Source organism: Adiantum capillus-veneris, chromosome 30 (assembly GCF_014529385.1).
Source record: "Adiantum capillus-veneris isolate H3 chromosome 30, ASM1452938v2, whole genome shotgun sequence".
NCBI lineage: Eukaryota > Viridiplantae > Streptophyta > Polypodiopsida > Polypodiales > Pteridaceae > Adiantum > Adiantum capillus-veneris.
Genome location: NC_140960.1, coordinates 77,628,903 through 77,649,899, shown reverse-complemented (window position 1 = coordinate 77,649,899; position 20,997 = coordinate 77,628,903). Strand labels below are relative to the sequence as shown.

Below are 20,997 nucleotides of genomic sequence, written 5' to 3'. Positions count from 1 at the left end.
AATGTGTGTGTGTGTGTGTGTGTGTGTGTGTGTGTGTGTGTGTGTGTGTGTGTGTGTGTGTGTGTGTGCGTGGGAGGGAGAGAAAGAAAGGGGGGAAGGGAAAATGCAAGAGAGGAGAGGGAAGGAGCATACTTGGATCTTCCTCCTCTCCTTGTGTGTGTGTGTGTGAGTGTGTGTGTGTGTGTGTGTGTGGGAGGGAGAGAAAGAAAGGGGGGAAGGGAAAATGCAAGAGAGGAGAGGGAAGGAGCATACTTGGATCTCCCTCCTCTCCTTGTGTGTGTGTGTGTGTGTGTGTGTGTGTGTGAGAGAGAGAGAGAGAGAGAGAGAGAGAGATGGGGGAGGGGCGAGTATACCTATTCGTAGAGATCACGAAAACTCAAATCTACAAAAATGAGTTTTTTTCTCAGATCTACAGAAATGAGTATTTTTGCGATCTCGCATTATTTTTACAGAGTCAACGTGGCTATGTAAGAAAGAATATAGCAACGGTCATAGCAACATCTTGTAGTGACATCGATAATTTTCCACATTTCAGCATGGCACTACGAGTGTTGCTACGCTAAAGAGCCTCTTGTAGTGTCTCTATGATAGGTAAAAGGATCCTTTGAATCCTTTATTTTGATGCATCCGATGATGCTCATGTCTCCAAGTGATAGCTGGGGTACCGATTCATGGATTGTTTTTTTAATCATCAATTTTGATTAGGACAATGCCACGATGACCCCAACATTTGACTCCATTTATGAGGATAGATGACCTAAGCCAGTGAGAAGAAAATGTTTAGAATAGAGTATTTTCACCTTTAATATCATCAACTTTTGAGTATGTGAAGCACAATTTTAGTGTAATTGAAGCTAATTTTTTAGTTATGAGTATCTCAAACCCCCAATTTCATTGGTTTCACACTAACCATTACTAATTTTGCTTCATTTTCATGCTAATTTTACTAATTTCATGCTAGTTTTCACTACTTTTGACTAATTTCACTACCCTAACCACTAACCTTTGAAGTATAATTTTAAAATAATTTCCTAATTAGAGGATGATTTGATCAATTAATCAACTTTTTGTGTTAACCGCACTATACACAACATGTTCAATCCTAAAAGCATCCTACTTTTGATATATATAGAATTTGATATATATAGATGCCTAATACTTTATTTTGAGTGATTGATTTAAAACCTACATTGGTCAATTTTGGATTCAATTTGGTGGTGCACACACTTGTGTGTGCAATGATACATCATCATGCATGTGGAGCAAGGAATGACTTGAAATGTGTTGATAATGTAAGTGCACTAACTTGCTCAACTGAATTCTTGATTGCTTAATGAGTCTCCATTGTGTGCTAATCATTTGCTAAAGTTATGTGTGTAAATGAAGTCACCTACACTTTGTGCTTAATTTGATTGAATTGCAGTGAAACTTATGGTCAATTTTGGTTGATAATTCATGTGTGTGGCTTAGTTTCCAACAAGAATTCATGTGTGTGTAGGGCACCAAAAGATTTTTCCATAAAATTTAGGAGTGTGCACCTAATTTTGAGTGTGTTCATGCATAGAATTTGGAAGATTGATGATATGTTAATATAAAACCATGTAATTGATGTGTATTCTAGGTAATTCCAATCATTGGATATGTCTATTAGCCAAAAGATTGGGCAAAATTTGAGAGTGTGTGTCCATTCAAGACCACTTGATTTTCAATGATTTGATGGTTGAGTGGGTCAGCTAAATGCTTGTCGATTGTTGCAAATGTGTGTGTAATCATTAGGTGTAAGCCTAATTGCATTTTCAACTGAGCCAAATTGGATATGTGCTTAATTCTAGAGTGTGTGCATTGCTTGATTAGGTCAAATTAAGGCTAAATTTTTATAAATTGAGCATGTGTGCATCCATCTATGCTTAATCGGGTATGCAAATAAAGAAATTCATTGGACATTGACGAATTAACTGCATAAACTTTTGGTCTGAATTTGGGTGTGTGTGTCAATCAATGGCATGCACAATCAACTCTTGAGTGAATGAATGAGTAATTGGTAGTCTCTACCAATTACGGTGATGCATTACCCAAATGGTTGATATGTGTATCAAAAAATGGGTTGAAGATTGAGATAGATAACTCAATTTAAGCTATATTGTGGATATTTTAAATGTATTAACATTCTAGTAATTGATTAATGTGATGAACATGGCAATGCTGCATTCATTTGTGTGCCTAATTGTAACCGATCTTCACTCATGTGTAGCCATGCAAACTGAGATGACAAATCCATTTGGGTTAGGATGACTAGGTCTTTGAGATATGAGATATTGGTTTCGCAATGATTGATAATCAAGATTGAGTTAGACCAAAAGAATGTGCTCACTCATTTTTTATGTGTGCATCCTCAATTGATGGATTTGAAACCAATCTTTGTGCATATTAAATTCTTTCATCTCAAGTGCTTGAACTCCAATTGAAAGCAATACGGCAAGGGAATGGGCTCATGATGTGCACAAAGGGATTAGAGTTTTTAAATTTTTGATGGCTTAAGTTTTCTGCAATAATCGGCTTGTGGCATGATATGTGTGCACTAAAGTTGGCTTGAAATGAATTTATGGATTGCAATTATCACTAGAGTATGTGGAATTTTTTTCAATTGAATATGTGTGTTCTATTGCAATAGAAGCCTAGATTGGTTGCATGTTTGAGTATAGTACAGAACATCAATGTGTGATTTCTTCGGTGATTCTACAAAATAAGCATGCATATATAGCTTTCTCCTTTTTTCATAAGCCAAACAATACTCTCTTCGCTCTCCACGGTCATTCTTGAGCCACACACCATACATACATCATCGTTTTACTTGCCTTGCCATGGAAACAAGCTTTCAAAATGAATTTTTTATAAGAAAGAAATTGCGCTAGTCAACATAACCTGCCCTCATTTTTCTCCTCATGAGTGTTTGAAAAAAACTGGGTCCAATGCATTTCAATCGACTAAAAATTGTAAAATCCCATTTAGATTTTGAGCTTGCCTTTAAGAAAACATAAAATTTTACACAAGTTTTAGTGTAATTACTCATAAAAGCTACAAATTTTGACCTAAAAACCGAAAGAGTTTCAAGCTTGCCATTATTTTCACTTGTTATGAAAAATGTGTTTTTCTAGCCCAGTTCCTCACAAGCTACTACACACACATATTCTTGTCGCCATGTGGCCTCCCTACACACACTCTCCTTTCAGTCTCAAAGCTATAGCCATTGACCCACTAAGGCCCCTTTGCATTCACTTGCCTTGGATGGTGCATTCAACACGCTCACAAACAAGTTCTAAGCTTGCCATTGCTAGCACTACTTGCCTTGAGCACATTGTAGTCGTTTACCTTAGCTAAAAATTTATGTCACTACCTCGATATTCATACCCAATTATAACCAGCATCACCCACGTTTTGTCATCCTTGCACAATCCCTGCCTAGCCCTCATGGCCTTGATGTAGATATTAAACTCTATGCATACATGTGCTACCGATAACCCAGGGTGCCTATACACATAGAACCCCCACCCCCCCAGCACACACACACACACTAGATGCATCTCTTTAAACTCTTGCACAAAGAGTTCAAAGTATAGTTGTTAACAGGAAACATCTGAGCACCCCACAACCTTAGCTTAGCAATTGAGTCTATGTGCATGCATCTGGGTCCAAATCCTCTCTTGTGTTTAATCCCTTTTTGGTTTAAGCACCCCCCTCTCACCCGCTTCCTTGAAAATTTTCCAAGGCATGAAAATTTACCATCAACCGATGAAGCCGGTTGTTGAGAGTAATATGCGGTGGACTCTTGGATGTGCCGCATCTCCCAATGTGAAATATTTAGAAGGAGCCTTTCTGTCATATTTAGCTAGAGCTAGTTGAATATGATGGCCAACTGGACAAGTTGCATTCCGACTCTCGAGACTCGAGCGTGTAGAGAGGGAACATAGAGGATTCACAAGAGAGCTTGCGGACTATAGAGAAAGTTTGCATTTAGAGATTAGACATGATAGGCTGGCTAGTTTATACAATCAACACTAGCATTATTGCTGCTAAGCAGACCCTAGACACAACATCCCATTAGGGAAAATTTGGACTCACAAAAGGGCCTTATAAGGAGTTTGACTTCCTCTCTCATGTCCAAAACGGGCGTGCGGTAAAATGTTTGCAAATCAGCTCTAAACTTGGCGGAGATTTGACAAGTAGAATCTACTCTTTAATCTCTTTCTATTGATATATAGCACGCCATGAGATTCCTCATATTTTGAAAGATTTTATTTTTTATTCTCTTGTGATGTGACAACTCCGTCTAGAATCTAGAGAATCAAAAATAGAATCTTTCAAAATATGAGGAATCTCGTGACGTGCTATATATCAATAGAAAGAGCTTGAAGAGTAGATTCTAACTGCCAAATTTCCACCGAGTTTAGAGTTGATTTGCAAAAATATTACCGCACGCCCGTTTTGGACATGAGAGAGGAAGTCAAACTCTTTATAAGGCCCCTTTGTGAGTCCAAATTTTCTAATGTAGCTAAATTATACAATCTACACTAGCAAGATTGCTGCTAAACACGATAGTCTGGCTGGAAGATAAAATCTATGTTGGCACCATTGTCATTTAATAAACCCTCTAAACATCCGGGCTAGCATTATTGCCTCTAAAAAAGTCCTCCGTGTTCTACGTGCCTTGCATAGGCACTCGGCTCAGAATAACGCAATATCCTATTCTTAAAAAGTATAACAAAATAACAAGAATTTTCTTAATATATGTTTCCAATTGGGGCACAAAAAAATAGATTGTTGGGGTTAGTAGCCCTCACGAGAAACTATAGTTGCAAAGGTTGGGGCATGGTAAAAATAGCCAACGGTTTCAATAGTCCACACGAGGCACAGCAGCACTGCTGCAGTATTGCTTCTTGTACTGAATCTCCCAAAACTTTGTTTGAACCTCCTAACACGTTGCCACACAGCATCTATTGTATATACATATATATAATCACTCTGTCTTAACCTCTTGACACTCTCCAAGGTTGTTGGTTTGTGCACACCAACAAAGAACTTCTAAATAATTGAACCGCGACACCACACAACCTGACAAACCAGAGGAGGGCGATCATGTTGAGGATATTCTCTCAAAATCAACGTAGCACAAGATCAAATACAAGCCACCTTGCCTCTGTTGGATTAACCATGTCCAGCTTTCTCAACTTTCTACAAAAACAATCATGAAAGCTATGCTGTCTACAAATCCGCTTGAACACTTTTTCTTTGTCCATACAAAAGAGCAGCGAGAACAAAACTAAATTTTAAAAAATAAATTAAAATAACTCATCTTTTTTGTACTGAAGATCTTCAAGATTGTCGAGTGTGCCCATGCGACCACCGCTCTGATACCATGTTGATGAGGGAGGAAAACTGAGATGAGAGAGAGAGAGAGAGAGAGAGAGAGAGAGAGAGAGCAAGACGACTCCATATCTGCAAACCCCAAAAGTATGTAGACTCTACACATTGTGTGTAGATATATAATGGGGACTCCTATCTATATATAGCATAGGGGTTGGTATATATAGCTCCAACATACATTACCCCCCCCCCCCCCCCCCCCCCCCCCCCCCCCCCCCCCCCGCGGCTCCACCCAAACACCCACGTGCATATATATGTATCTATTTAAGAACGAGCTAGAGAGAGAGAGAGAGAGAGAGAGAGAGAGAAGGAGAAAAAAGGAGAATTTTTCCTCCCTCCTAATATATACATATAAAATCCTTAAATATAATATTTTGATCACAAAATAACGTTAGGGTCTCATCCCTTGCTCAAGTTACACTTGCCAACATGAATTTTTGGTCTCATATCAATGAAAGTTGGGCATTGGTTGCACAACAAACTCCATTTTATTGCATCACATCCACTTGTTGTAGTGTCTATTCTAAAACACTTGGAGCTTTCCACTCCTTCACCACCACGTTGTCACTTGAAGTTTTGATATCACTTGCTCACTGATACAGTTTGATAGTCTCTTGGGATTGTTTACGGATGTTAAATTTTGTGTGTTAAACAAATAACATGAGAATATTATCAAATACAGTATTTCATTGGCAAAATTAATTTGGTATCTGTCAAGAAGGTGGTCGAGATTATGGATGGGTTTTTTTATTGGGAATGTCACTAGATTCCCTTTTTATTTTATTGCAAAATAATGAGTAAAAGGTACCGCATGGATGTTTGGGCACTAGTAGTGGACTCGTAGTGCACATAGCTTGGAAGGATGCATTCATGCAAGGGGAATCTTTACAACTGGCATGAGGCTAGAGAGACTAGAGACATAGCATCAAGGATGTAACTACTTGAAAATAAATTTTCTTGTAGAGAAAAATTGACTTTGAAAAGTCTTTGTTTTCAAGAATCATATGTCTTCTATCTCTTTTATTATGATTCAATATCAAAGTTTTGGTCATCTTCGTTCAATATTCTACTTTGCTCTATTTTTGTTCTTGGGTAATATCTTGATCAATGGAGACCCTAAAGTGTACATGATCACATGCAACGATTTTTAGGTCCACCATATTTTCTTCAATGAGTTGGTGTTAAAGTAATTAGATAAATTCAAAATGTATAAATGAATTAAAAAATAACTATATACATTAATGGAACATCCACCATTGGTGTTACATAATTGGAAGACAAACATGACATTGATATTTCACCCTTGGAAGCAATGTTTGTTCTATCATACCATTTTTTTTTTCAACAACATGTAGGTCATTTAAAAGTGAATCAAGTTCATTGTTGAAAAGCAATGATTTATGTGCTAGCATGTTATTCCATGACAGATACCAACCCATATAATAAATGCCACAAGGATACAAGACATTACAACTACTAGTTTTATTCTCGCTTGTTTTTTCCACATTTTATCATGCAGCTTCTCCCCTTGTCGCACAAAATTTTCCGCCTATAGAGTAGAGAAAAAATTATGTTAGAAATACATATTGTGAAGTAGAAGTAGCACATTATTGTTGTGACTATAATTCTGATGTGGGAAACTCTATTGACACATACTTGTGCTTGTAAGACCTCAAGTTCATCAATTTGTAGTCTTATTTGGCTTTCATGAACCTACACAAAAATTCAGATCAAACTTTTTTTTTTTTTCAGTGAACTAGATATACACAAATAGAGGGAAAACATAACAAGTGAAATGTTTTGCAGACATTCATAATATCATTCCTTGTATTTTGGAATGGATTTTTTATTATTAATCCATACTTGAAAATGTGAGTGGAGTGTATATATATTAGCATAAGATCATGTTAGCAGCAATCTAACTCATGTAACATTTTTAAGGAGCTTCATTGTAAAAACACTTATTCTTTTGATAAATGGGGAATATTGTAACTCTTATTGAACGAGCGGATATTGTAATCTATGAGCCAGAGCTATAAGCTTCCAGATTGTATCAATTTATCCTTAGTTAAATCTCCTAGGTGATTAGGTTTTTGCCTAAGAAACCTTGGCTAAAGTATAAAAGCCAATTTTGTAAAGTTATTATTAAGCTTTTTGGGATACGAAATACACAGTGTGGGCTTACGGTGCTCTCCTCTCTCCTTCTCTGTGCTTCTATATCCCTTGTTGCTTGTCACATTGTAGTTCCATATGTTGCATTGCAACCAGGGTAAGAGCTCTACGCATTAACGTAAACACATCATGATAAATTGTAGCATTTGACGTCACCAACCTGCAGCCTAATTTCATCATAAGTAGAATTTTAATCTAAAAAATCACAAAGTAAGTTTAGGCGGGATATTGGGGCATCATTGCTAAGCATTTAGATGTGTTCGGGGTCAGAAACGACTAGGTCAAAATCTCACTCTGTTAATGATCACATTTTTTGCAACTCATCAAAAGTGAGATTTGAGACCATAAGCATGTGTGCTTAGGTTTTATATACTTGTTTTGAAGTTTCATAGCATTCGGATGTCATTTGATGCTGTAACGATCATGGTTTGCTTGTAATTAGCCACTAGCTTTTGATGACTTAGGTCATTTGAGTGTAGCTTGTGTTAGATGAGAGTTGTCTATTTTTTTCCAAGAGATTGACACCCTCTTGTAGCCTCTCTGCACTAGTCGAGTCATATTGGTCCCATGGATTAACAATTATTTTCCTGGTTCTTGCTATGTCTGCAATAAGATAAGAGTGAGGTTAGGAAACCCATCCACATTTGGCGCCGCTGTCGGGGACGAGTAGACCTAAACTAGGGAAAACAAGAGTATCTAGTGTATTTGTCTTTTAAACTTCCTTTAGGATCATCTATAGTTAAACTTCCTCTTTAAAACCGCATAGCTTAAGAGTGTTGTCTTTTGCTATGTAGAGGTAGCTTGGGAGTAAATTGTACTTGCTAAGTACGTTGTAGGATTTTAGGATTAGGTTGGGATTTTGAGAATGATTGATGGACAAAACAAGTTTTAGGTTCAATGCTCAGTAAACCATAAAAAACAAGAAAAACGTTTTTGTGGACATCTTCCACAACCCAATTGTAGCAGAACCTAGAAGTAGGGTAAGTAGAATCCAAAGTGGGATCTCAAATCATTGCTCACTCCAAAAGAATCATCTGTGAGTTGTTTTTGTAAAGTTACAGAATTTCAGGTCTACGGCTTGAAACAACATCAAGAAACTATCAACCCACTGAAACCGGCTTGAGATTATGCTCATAAAAGTTGTATGAACCAATGGGTAAGCATAAGGATGCATTTGAGGTAAATTTTTAAGAGTTGACAAAAAACTCAGATTATTTACATTTTCTTGAGAACTAAGGCCAAATTAAGTTTTGACTTGACTGAGAGGCTTAAAACATGTCACAAAAGACTAAGTATTGAAAAAGTTGAAAAAATGTTTATTTTGGGCCACAAGTAAATAATCGTGATTATTTACATTTGGCTCAAAATTGATCAAGATTAATACCAGAGACTCTATACACGATTACAAATATCTTTTGTGAAGGCTCATAGAGTTTGGATCACAAAACAGACAAAAAACTTGATAAAATTTTGAAATATGCATTGATTGTCGAGAAATTTAGTATGACTTGATAAATCTTGTTTAAATTTGTGTGACTTGGCGTAGAGGCTTAGTTTAAATTGTTTAATATGTGTGTATACTCAGATAATAAAAAATGCTAAAATTTGACAATAGTAAATAGTTATGTTTATTTACTTTTATCCAATTTTCAAGTATTTTTGGCCAACCAAGCATTCCACAGGTTTTATCATGTTGTGTTGACCACTCATATCAAATTTGGTAAAATTTGGATCTTTAAAGTGCAAATTGTGGCCAGTTTTCTAAAGACAGTCTGCGGACACAAACCTGTTGACAAATTGAGAAGGGTTTATCCAGACTTGGTGAAACTTTGCTAGGGAGCTTAAGTTGAGTTTCTTTACCTGTTGGCTGTATCATCATCTTGGTAAGAAAAAAAAGCTAAAAAGTCCCATAAGTAAATAATCATGATTATTTACATCTTTCGCAGATTTGAGTTTTTTTCACAACTAAGTATACCACAAGGTCAAGCATATAAGTAGACTAATATAAAATTTGGATCACAAAAGTGAGACTTAAGCCATATTCTTGAAAATCAAGTCTACGGACACTTAACGATTGATAACTTGGACAAATCTTGTTCAAACTCAATGAAACTTTTACAGCAACTACAACAAGATGTTTATGTGGAAAAACAAGCCTAAAAAGTGTAAAAATTGAGAAAAGTAAATAATCATGATTATTTACTTCCGAGTCCCAAAGTCAATATTTTGGACTTTTGAGCTTGTACAGTGTTAGAGGAACATAATACAAGGTCACTGGGCAAGTTTGGATTCCATTGGATCCAAATTAATACATGTTAACTCAGTTTCTAGGTTCTACAAGGGTAGAATCTGGAAGTCTCATTTATTGACTCAGCTCAGATTGAAGTCATATACACAAACCAATCACAATAAATAGCAAAAATTGTACATTCTTTGAGAGAAAACAGTTAGCTTGCTTAAAACTGACACAAGAACGAGGCTGCAGGCAAAGAATTGGGAGCTGACAGGAGTTGAATTCAAGTCAAGTGGAAAAATGGATGACATTCCAATCCATCGGTAAGTACTCTATCCAGATCTTAACAAGCGTATATGAACCTTAGATCTGGTTGTGCACTAGCAAATCAATGCCTACTTGGAGAGACCACTAGTAGGATATCCACCGTAGAGAGTGTGAATTAAGGTGATCAATTGGGCACTATCTTTGAAGAGGTCCCAAACACTTATTCCAACTCAACATCTAAAATGTCTTCCTATTTGACTCAGTCAGGAGCTGGAGCAACAGTGCGATATAAGCACATACTCACCTTTTGTAAGAAAAACATCCATGGAGCTCAGGTTTACTTGGATCCTAATGAAGAGTATACCATTCGCATTGATGACCATGACATAGAGTTTGAAGAGGAAATAAGAGAAAACAAACAAGGAGAAATGTATATGGATAAAAACGGGACTCAGTATGTAAAAGAAAAAAATTCATATGTGATAGACAAATGGGGTTAGAAGTGAATACAATAATTCTAGATATGGTAATAAAAGAAGGTCCACCAACTTTAGATATCAAGGGATACAATCAAGTTGATCCGAAAGCTTTGAAACGGCTTAGCACTCATAAGCCTAGGATTTGAGTCTATTGATGGGAGGATAGGAATGTCAAGGATCATTATAGACCTTGCATGCCAAGCGAGGTAGTTAGCATCCATGAAGATCATCTATATCTTCAAGATCAAGGACAAGGGTTCAGAAGGTCTACCATCTTACCTATATAGGGATTGTTATAACAATAACTTTGTTATGATGAGTCCTGAGGAGGTAGAGCAGACCAAATACCAAGGGTACTCTATAGGAGTTTGAATGTTGGGGCAAGGACCCGATCCTACTCCAAGAGAGGAACTTCAGGAGATATATTTAGGGAGAAATATTAAAAAAACCCAAGCCTACCTCATCACGAAAAAAACCGAGTGACATTAGAGCTAGTGCAGGGCTACATGAGTCACTATTTCCAACAGATTGATTTGAAGGACTCGAGACAGGACCAACTGCCAGAAGAGTTGGGGCTGCGCCAAACAGACATGTCATACCAACTGATTTTCAAAGATGGATAAAAAAATACAGTAGATGTGGGGATCCATATGACCACTTAGCTAGCTTCAAGCAAGTGCTAAGAGCAAAATGCCTATTTGATTTCCACACTCAATTTGAGGGATTTGGAATTAATTTAGAAGGAAAAGATTTGTCATGGTTCCAAAACATTCCACCAAGGTCAATCATGGATTTAAATACACTGGCTCAGGGATTCATAGCCGCATGTTCCAAAATTTGGATCAAAGATAACACGGTAGCTCAAATCTATAGCTTCAGACAGAAACAAGGTGAGTCTGTTAGGGATTGTGCAACTAGGATGAAGCAATATATTGCAAGATGCCCATAATTAGAAATACAAGCAGAAGAAAGGTTAGTGTCATAATTTCTAGAAGGATTTCTCAACAAAGAGCTTCATGTTATACTGTATAGCAAGAAGCATACAACCCTAGAAGAGTGTAATCAAATGCTATTGACTTGGGAGACAATTGTGATATTTTCAATGAAGGAGATGTCCCTAAGGATATTAGAGTGAGAGAACAACATCCACAAAACCAACACAAGTGGGAACATGTGATGGATCACCACTTACAACCATAGAAAACATGCTCAAAAGGATGACCAAAATGATGAATAATATGCTGAAAGCTCCTATGAGAGGACCTGGCCAAGGGATACCTCAACAGGGACAACCAATTAGGATGCAAGAATGGTGTTTCATTGAGGATAAATGGACAAACCATGAGACCAATGAGTGCTATTACCGACCAAAGTAGGATGGAAATGTTCAATATGTGTCTATGAGACCACAAGGACAACCCATGTATACATATCAACCTAATATGGCCCCAGTATAAAGACCATTGATGGGTATGGAAAGACCACAACCACTATTGGGTCAACAACCTCCATTTCCTGGATATAATGCAGTGCCTCTAAAGTACATGCATTTAGAAAGAGTCATAGATGAACAAGCATTAGTGCCTATTACACCTTATGTTGAGCCTAGTCCATCTATCGTAATGGTAGAAGGAGAGTGGTATAATTCGCATCTACCTTCAATGGAAGAGCCTATGTCTTATGCTACAACAGAGCTTACACGGTTGTGCTTTGTAGCTAATCAAGGTGTTAGACCTCCAATCGTAAGACCCATGATTAAGTCAAAGATTGGAAACTACCATAATTGTGGTGTTGATGATCATTTGAAAAATGAATTTCCAGAACCTGACAAGAACATTAATCCAGTTGAAGCTTTTTGTACACAATTTTGCAAAAAGGAGGACACTTCCCTGAAGACTGTCCAAAAAATCCATTAAACAAGGGGAAAGCAGTGGTGAATCTAGTTCAAGTGACACCTAGTAGCTCTTTGGGAAGTGAACCTATTGTTTCAATCAAGATGATCACTAGAGCCCAAGCTAAGAAAAATAACTCCTTTGACAAATCAAAGAAGACTAAAAATTCCTCGTAAAAGACCAAGAAAAGAAGACAAAGATATGAGATGAGAAAACAGAAACAAAAGGAGGAAATCGCGGAAAAAGCCAAAAACCTATTCTAGGAAAAAAGTGAAAGAATCTGAGAGTGAAATCAAGGAAATCACAATAAAATCTGGAGGACCAATTTTGGTAGACAAAAGTTTTGAGCCAATCAATGTAGCATTGAAAGCTTTTCAAGAGGGACTTAAAGCAGGCCAAAAATATGGAAAACAAATGGAAAAACTATCCTTCTCTAGATATGGAAGCAGCTAAGCTTGAAGCTTATCAAAATTTGGTAAGAATTACTCACGAAATGCTGAAAAAACAAAAATCCAATCAAATTTTTTGAGCCAATCAATGCAACGTTGGAAGCTTTTCAAGGGGAACTTAAAGCAAGCCAAAATATGAAAAACAGATGGAAAAACTATCCTTCTCCAGATATGGAAGCAACTAAGCTTGAAGCTTATTAAAATTTGGTAAGAATTAGTCAAGAAATGCTGGAAAAACAAAAACCCAAACTTTAGAGTATAGAAAAACCCGAGGAGCTTGTGGTAGAAACCAATAAACAGAAATTCAAAGTGGTGGTCGAACCCCACCTTGAAACTAAAGAGCCAAAACTCATAGTGCCTGACAGTGAAGATGCTTTAGATGGAATTCCATTTGTGGAGGAAGACTGGCCATGAAATTTATAAGAAAAAGTGAGAGAAATTAATGATGGGAGCATAATTTTGAAATCAGCTCCTATAAAGAAAGTCTAGTTAGACAAATTAACTCATGATATGGACATGGATATACAATCCTTGTATGGGGATTGTGGTTCTGAAGCATTAGCAATGTCTAAACCATTGTCTCTAAAAACACTACCCTCTTACTTAGGAGACAACAAAGATGAGTCAATAGTGTGCAAAACCACTTAGGTAAAAAGGGGGTAAAAAGAGTGGAACGGACCCTAGAGGTAGACAACATACATTCAATCATGTCAACACCCATTCATGTACTCTTATCTTGGGAGAACTATTGAAAATTAGACCATATTTATGGAATGATTTACGAAACAAACTCTAGAAAAAGTAGAGATAATAGGGTTAATCACAAAGAATTTGGGTAAATTGAAACATGAATTGGATAACAAGGAGACTAGATGCATCTCTATGAAAAAATTTAGAGAATACCACGAGGGGGAAGAAGGAAACACAACCCTTTTGGTGAGATATAATAATGTAGAAACCATGGAGATATTGGACAGTGGGGCTGGCATAGCCATAGCCACAAAAGCAGTATGAGAATCATGGAAAAAACCAGTTAGTAGACAAACTCCAATGAAATTACATAGAAAAACCCTTAAGATTGCTTGAAAAAGTGATACTTAGTTCATGTGGAATTGATTATCAACATACTTTTGTGATAGTGGACTTTGGACAGAGACTTAATCATGAAATCATCTTGAGAAGTCCATTCATGCAGCAAGTACAACTCATTCAAGATTGGGAAAACAATTACTTGTACTTGAAGCAAGTGGGATCAAAAGGGTTAATTTGAAAGATCACACTTATAGAGATGTAATGAAAACACCTATTCAAGACTTTGACTCAGTCTCTTCAGCTGAATCAAAGTTGTCATCTTCGTTAAACAAAGACACACCTATTTGGATATGTGGAGCCTAAAAAAAGGGAAGTTTAAAATGAGAAGAATGTATCTTAGAAAGGATAGAGGAAGCATATATACATGAACCCTTTCCGGAGCATTTGTTTGAGCCATTTGAATGGACTCAAATTTTGGCAACAATGGATGTGTGTGTGAATAGTCTATGCCTACTCAATTAATTTTGTAATGAGGATGGTTACAACATAATTCCCATACAAATGATCTCAACCCTTCAAATTGAAGATGAAGTTAAAAGGACTTACTGAAAGCTCAACAAGTCTTTTCAGACCTCTATTTGATACTAAAATTTAGACTTTATAGGATTTGCTTAAATCCTGAAAAGTGCACACTTATAGACAGACAAGGAAAAATTCTTGGACATATAGTGTCTAAAAACGGCATAGTGATCGATATGGATAAAATTCATTTTATCCATTGTTGAATGGCCTAGACCGAAAATAGTCAAAGGGGTTTAGGCTTTCATCGGACATTGTGAATATTATAGATGATTCATTTATATATATGCTATAATCGCAAAACCCATGTATGTCCTGATTAAACTCTTTGTATGGACTGATGAGTGTGAACAATCCTTCATGAAGCTTAAACAAACTCTCACTACAGCCCCATATTGAAAGCACCAAACTCGAATAAGATACTACATGTACATGCTGATGCTTCCAATTTTTCCATTTGGTGTATCATTAGGAAGAGGATGGGGTGTAGGAGGGTCTCTTTATTTGCCTTGAGCTTATGGAGGTGATTAACAATTTGACAAATAAGTGCATGCCATGTGTGCAAGAATGGTGGGTGTGTAAGAGATGTGTAAGAGAGGTCAAAGGATGCACTTTCCCCCCAAAAAAGAGGTGGATAATTTTACGATTTTTGGTTTTCCATAACTTCCGCATATGATCTCCGATTTGAGCGGAGATCATAGATCTACAATCTACGCATCGAGCTCTTTCCATAGAAATGCTACATGATATGGTTTTACCCGTTAGATTTTAAATTCCATTTTGGGGGGAAACTTTGAATTCAAATAAATTAACCATTTTGCATGTTTGAATTCAAAAGTTTTCCTTTGATTACTTTCTTAATACTAAAGGTTTGACTTCCTTAAACTGCCAAATAAAGAGGCCCTCCTAGACCCCATTCTCTTCCTAATGTATTAGATCAACTAGGAGATGGAAAAATTGATTCTCCCATTTCTTATACTAGTAGACAATTGAATGTGGCAAAGAAAAACTATACAACCACAGAAAGAGAAGGATTAGGGATTATCAATGCCGTGAAAAAGTATAGACATTACCTATTAGCCAAAAAATTTGTGCTCTTTGTGGACCACCAAGCTTTATTATATTTGGTCAATAAGCCATGCAATGCAGGGAGAATAGTGAGATGGTTCATCATTCTTTTGGAATTTGATTTCATTGTCGTTGTAAAAAAGGGCACCACACACCAAAGAGAAGATCATTTATCAAGGATTAATTCAAGAGAACTACCCAAAGGGGTAGACGCTGATCTACCAGATGCATATCTGTGCTCCGTGGAAATGATACCTCCTTGGTCAAAAAATATGGTTTCATTGATGACTATAGCACAAGTGGATTCTCAAATATCACTTCCTATTACACCACGATTAATTGGAAAATTGGATATGTATTAATTACTAGCTGGAAGCCTATACAAAATAAATCAAGATGCAATATTGCTTTTGTGTATTAACCCTAAGAGAAAACTCAATAGGTAAATCAGGCACACCTAATCGTAGTAGGATTTCACTTTGCAAAAGAACAAACTATGCAACGGATCCTGAGACTTGGAGTATTTGGGCCAACCATGAGGAGTGTTGTTCATTCATTTGTCAAAGACTGTCTTCAATGCTAGAACAAAACACTCGTACCTCATGTGACATTTTTTCAAATCTCACGCGTTCCCAAGCGGAGTAACTATATCGTTAATTACTTATCAAGACTCTTTATTTGTTTAGATAAGGAACAGTAGATATGGGTGTGGTTTCTAGCTACCCATTGGCCATTTCCCCAAAAAACTCCCATTTAATGGTCAATGTTCCCTAAGTGGAGTAAAACAAAACTATGTACAAAAACTTATACAGTTATGGATCATGACAATGGCTTCCCCACACCCACACCAACTCTATGTGATGTGAAAATTTCTCTAAAGCTAAGCTCTTTGTAAGAGAATCCACAATGTTGTCATTAGTATGGAATTTGGCTAGATTCATCCACTTATCTTGTATGAAATAATACCTCACCTCAAAATGTTTGTTTTGGAATGAAACATGTATCCAACAATTGATGCATCACTATTTGCAAGGGATAAGCACGTGCTTGTTGTTCCTTTCAAGTACCTAAGAATATACTTCACTGCATCCTAATGTTTCTTGCTAGGGTGGTTTATAACAATTCACCACTCCCAGTAATGCAATGATTGACCTTGTAGCCACCATAGCATACACGAGAGTACCCACTATTGAGAGATACGTAACCTTAGACATACGATGCACGAAAGATTAGTGGAAAATCAAAAATTTAGATTAGGACTCTTGTACAAATGGATGAAGTCATCCTCACATGCACTCTGAAGGAAGAGATCAAATGGCAATTTAGACAACTAGATAAATTAGGAATACAAGGGGTTGGCTATCCTTCAATAAGGATGTGTGTGTGTTCGTAAATGGATCATAGAGAAGGTCTGTTTATATATGTGTGTGTGTGTGTGTGTGTGTATATACACACACAAACACATATATATATATATATACACACACACACATACACATATAATATATATATATATATATATATATATATATATATATATATATATATATATATATATATATATATATATATATACACACACACACACACACACACATATATGTATATATACATATATATATATACACACACACACACACACATATATATATATATGTGTGTGTGTGTAGAAGGCGAAGACAATCCTAGCAGGCGATAACCGTCCCTTAGAAGTTGGACCAGCGGGAGGCAATCAGACTGGCGGTAATTACCACAAACAATTACTGTAGTAACTCCGGAGAGCTATAAATAGGGCCCACTACATTGTAATCGGGTCCCTGAACTGTTTTTATTTGGCTTTAGATTCCTTAACCCTTTTGAGCTCTTTGCCTCTAGACTCACTTTGTAATCATCAATTCTATAATCATCTGAGCTTAAACCGTTACACTGTACCGATTGACCTTGAACTATTAATCTGAACTGGCAATTGGTTTCAAGCGTGGTTTGGTGGTACAAAAAAAGAACCTATTTTACTTCTACCAATGAAAAAGTGGGGACTGGTAAAATTTTTGTAGTTTAGGTCAAAACTTTTCGGACCTTGTGTTTTTAGATTCTTCTTTTGAAGATCTATCCATTGATATATAGTATGATAGGTAGTTTTTCATGTGACATGTAGAAATTGTAGCTCGAAGATTTGTCAAAGGTGCTATCAAGGACAATCCTTTTTGTACCACCAAAGCATGCTTTTAGCCAATTACTCTTCCTAGTTTTCCAACTATGTATCTTGTTCCAGTATTGGCATATTCCAGTACATTTATCTATTTCAGTTCAGTCAATGTTCTATTCCAGTCTCACTATCTGAACTGACGGCATATCCAGTAGCTTTAGATTCTAGCACTGGAATCAGTTGTCCGAAGAGATAAGCTCCAATTCCATTTTGATGATCACGGTGGTTAGAGCTATTTACTCTTCGACAAAAAACTCTTATCTTCCAGTTATAATTTTTCAGTTGCATTGATGGCCCCCAAAGTCATTTGTGGTTGTAAGAAGTCAACCCGGTTGGAACCCAGTTAGGCAATGATTTCGATTGCGCTGACCCTATTCTTGAGGTCTTAGAAGAAGAGTCTGAGCATCAGAAAGACCCGGAGAGCAGGACTGAGGCTCAGGAGGAGCAGAGTGTTGATGAGACCAAGGACTCTCAGCACTCCAATCATTCTAGAAGGAGAAGGGCTGAGTGGAAAGAACGCAAAACCAGGGGTTCTCAACCCACGCATAAGTCAGATGGGGCCAAAGGTAGTAAGAGTAGTCGTCATAGTTCCAGTTGAAAAGCGAGAGAAGAGACGGCGACTGAGACTGAAGAAGAAGTTGACTGGGAAGCTGATATAAATCATTACCAAAAGTCTTCTCGCCGAAGTCAGGTTTCTAAAGGCAAAAGAAGTAGGGATGATATTGTCCGGCATGATTATACTTCTTCCTTGAAAATCTCTTCCCCAGTGTTCAAAGGAGGGAAGAAAGATGACCCAGATGTTCATATTCAGGCTTTTGAGTAGTATGGTGAGTTGAAGAACATTGATGAAGATTACTGGGGGGAATATTTTCCTTAGACACTCAAAGATGCAGCAAAGAAATGGTACTACCATTACCTAGCCTGCCAACTCAGATCATACAACAAATTGCTCAAAGCTTTCAGATTGGAATATTCAGATAATTGGGGTGATGAAGATATTCTCTGCAAGCTAGATAAGATTAGACAAGGGAATCTATCAGTGAGAAGTTATGTTGAAAAAATCAAGGAGTTAATCAGGCAGTTTCAAGAACCACCATCAGAAAAGAGGCTACACGCATGGTTCCTAAATGGGTTCCGTAGTAAGAAGCTCAAAGAACAAGAAGTACCTCCACCAAGCAAGAAATTCAATGATTTAGTGTAGAGAGCTTTGAAACTTGAACAGCAAGCAAAAAAAGAGAGAAGCCATAAGAAGAGGAGGTCCAATAGCAGCAGTTCTGCCGTTGAGAATTCTAATTCAGGTGCAATCTCTAGCAGATCTGACAACGTTCAGATGAGAAAAGAAAGGATAAAACTAAAATGGGGTATTGGTCCAGAAAGATTGATGAAATGGCCTGCCAGATTGCTAAAATCAGCCAGACCAGACAATCAATGAGAAGAATGGAAACTTGGTGTTCAAAGTGCAAATCTAAAGATCATGTTTCCAATGAGTATCTACAGTGTACCTATTGCAAAGTGTATGGTCATTTATGTAACAATTGTGGCATTCGCATTCATCACTTCAAGAAGGGAAAGGATTTATCAGTAGAAGCATTTACCAATGCTGAACCAGCCAGAGTAGAAATAACCAGTGTACCCCAAGAAGAGAAATCAGGTACCAGTAGTACTAGTACTGGGCGTGGCAGATACCAGGGTGGTACTGGTTGGGGCCGGGGTCGTGGTAGTTTTCAAAACTGAAGATTGAATTGTTATACTTGTGGCAAGGGCACTTTGCGGGTCAATGTCCAAAGACGCCTACTACTACGGCTTTTGAGGCAAAAGTCCTAGAGCCAGTTCTAGTGAGAGCTGTTACACGTAGTAAAGGTGCGGTCATTGAAGAAATCCCAGAAGACTCGGCAAAACCTCGACAAAACCAATCAGTTCTGAAAGTAGAAAATGGGCTTAGTAGAGAGAAATATAGAAGGCAAAGTCCAAAGAGAAGGTAGTCATCGAATCGTAGGAGAAGAGAGAACTGGCGGCTAAGATCATTGAAGATCTAGCCAAGAAGCTACCAGAGCAGCCATAAAGTTTTGATAATCGAGTCATTCAAAAGATACCAACCCAGTCTTTTGAGTAAGGATAGTCAGAACAATTAGGATCTGGACTTTCTGAGACCGTGTTGGCTGCAGTCCAAGGACTGGCACGGGATCTAGAAAATATCAAATTAGATATAACTAGAATAGGAAACAATGTAGAAGGTAAAGATGACATCAGAGCGGACGATTGGCACTATGCAGATGGTTTAGTTTCCACAAGTCATGAGGATACCTCTGAACGAGAGAGAGAGAGAGAGAGAGAGAGAGAGAGAGAGAGAGAGAGAGAGAGAGAGAGAAATACATGTAAAGATTTGTGAGAGAATTCATAAACTGACAGTTGAGATAGAAGACATCAGAAAGACTTTGCCTGAAGTAGCAAAGTTCATCAAACAACAAAGAAAAGCTGAGACCGATGCTAGAGAAGTTGACCTTGCAACTGTTAGGGATGATGAAGTGCCGATGATCCAGGTAGACTACAAAGTTAGAAAACAATGGGAACCACTATCTGTTGTTATACTAGATGGAGGGGTAGGTGCTAACATCTTGGGGGTACACCTTCAACAAAGAATGGGAATCACAAACTTGAAATCAGCACCGTTCAAGATTTGGATGGCCAATCATAGAGTTGTGCAAGCAACTGGGATGATCGAGAATATGCAGATAAGGGCAGGAGAAGAAAAGTTCAAACCCAGTTTCTTAGTTCTAGATGTGCAAGGCGTATACAGGATGTTACTGGGATGGCCATGGCTACAAATAGCCCAGGCTATTCACGACCATGCTAATCAAACTCTAACAATCCACGATTCTAGTAGAAGAATTCAAGTCCATACAAACAACACTAGAAATTGGAAGAAGGCATTGCGACTAGAAGAGCTTTTCCAAAAGTATGGGGTAAAGAAAATTGAGAGAATGCTGGCAACAATGAATATTTTTCCATTGGCTGAGATAGATATGAATGCAGTATTATTTGAGAAGGGCTAGGCTGAAAAGCAAAGGAAGCAATATCTAAATCAGTTCACTAAACTGAATCCTAGAGAAAGGCCAATTCATCTAACTGAATGGCCAGAGAACCTAGTTGACTCCAAAGAAGAGCTTTTAGATATACCAGGGACTATTGAAGAAATGCA

The 20,997-nt window shown here is 37.4% G+C and overlaps 1 protein-coding gene across 5 annotated transcripts in view; it reads right to left on the bottom strand.

The window, feature by feature from the left end:
* Positions 1-481: 481 nt before the first annotated feature.
* LOC147418249 (vesicle-associated membrane protein 721-like) overlaps positions 482-20,997 on the bottom strand; it is a 62,295-nt gene continuing 41,779 nt past the window's right edge. For 2 of the 5 annotated variants that reach the window (XM_086507633.1, XM_086507637.1), the window contains 3 exons: positions 9,380-9,460; positions 7,078-7,134; positions 6,692-6,970 (listed from right to left, as the gene is read on the bottom strand). In XM_086507633.1, coding sequence (XP_086363759.1) covers positions 6,827-6,970; positions 7,078-7,134; positions 9,380-9,460 — 282 coding nt within the window. In that variant the 3' untranslated portion in view covers positions 6,692-6,826. Of the gene's footprint in view, positions 758-6,691; positions 6,971-7,077; positions 7,135-9,379; positions 9,461-20,997 lie in introns of those variants that run through there. The other 3 variants (XM_086507634.1, XM_086507638.1, XM_086507636.1) reach the window with 3 other exon arrangements.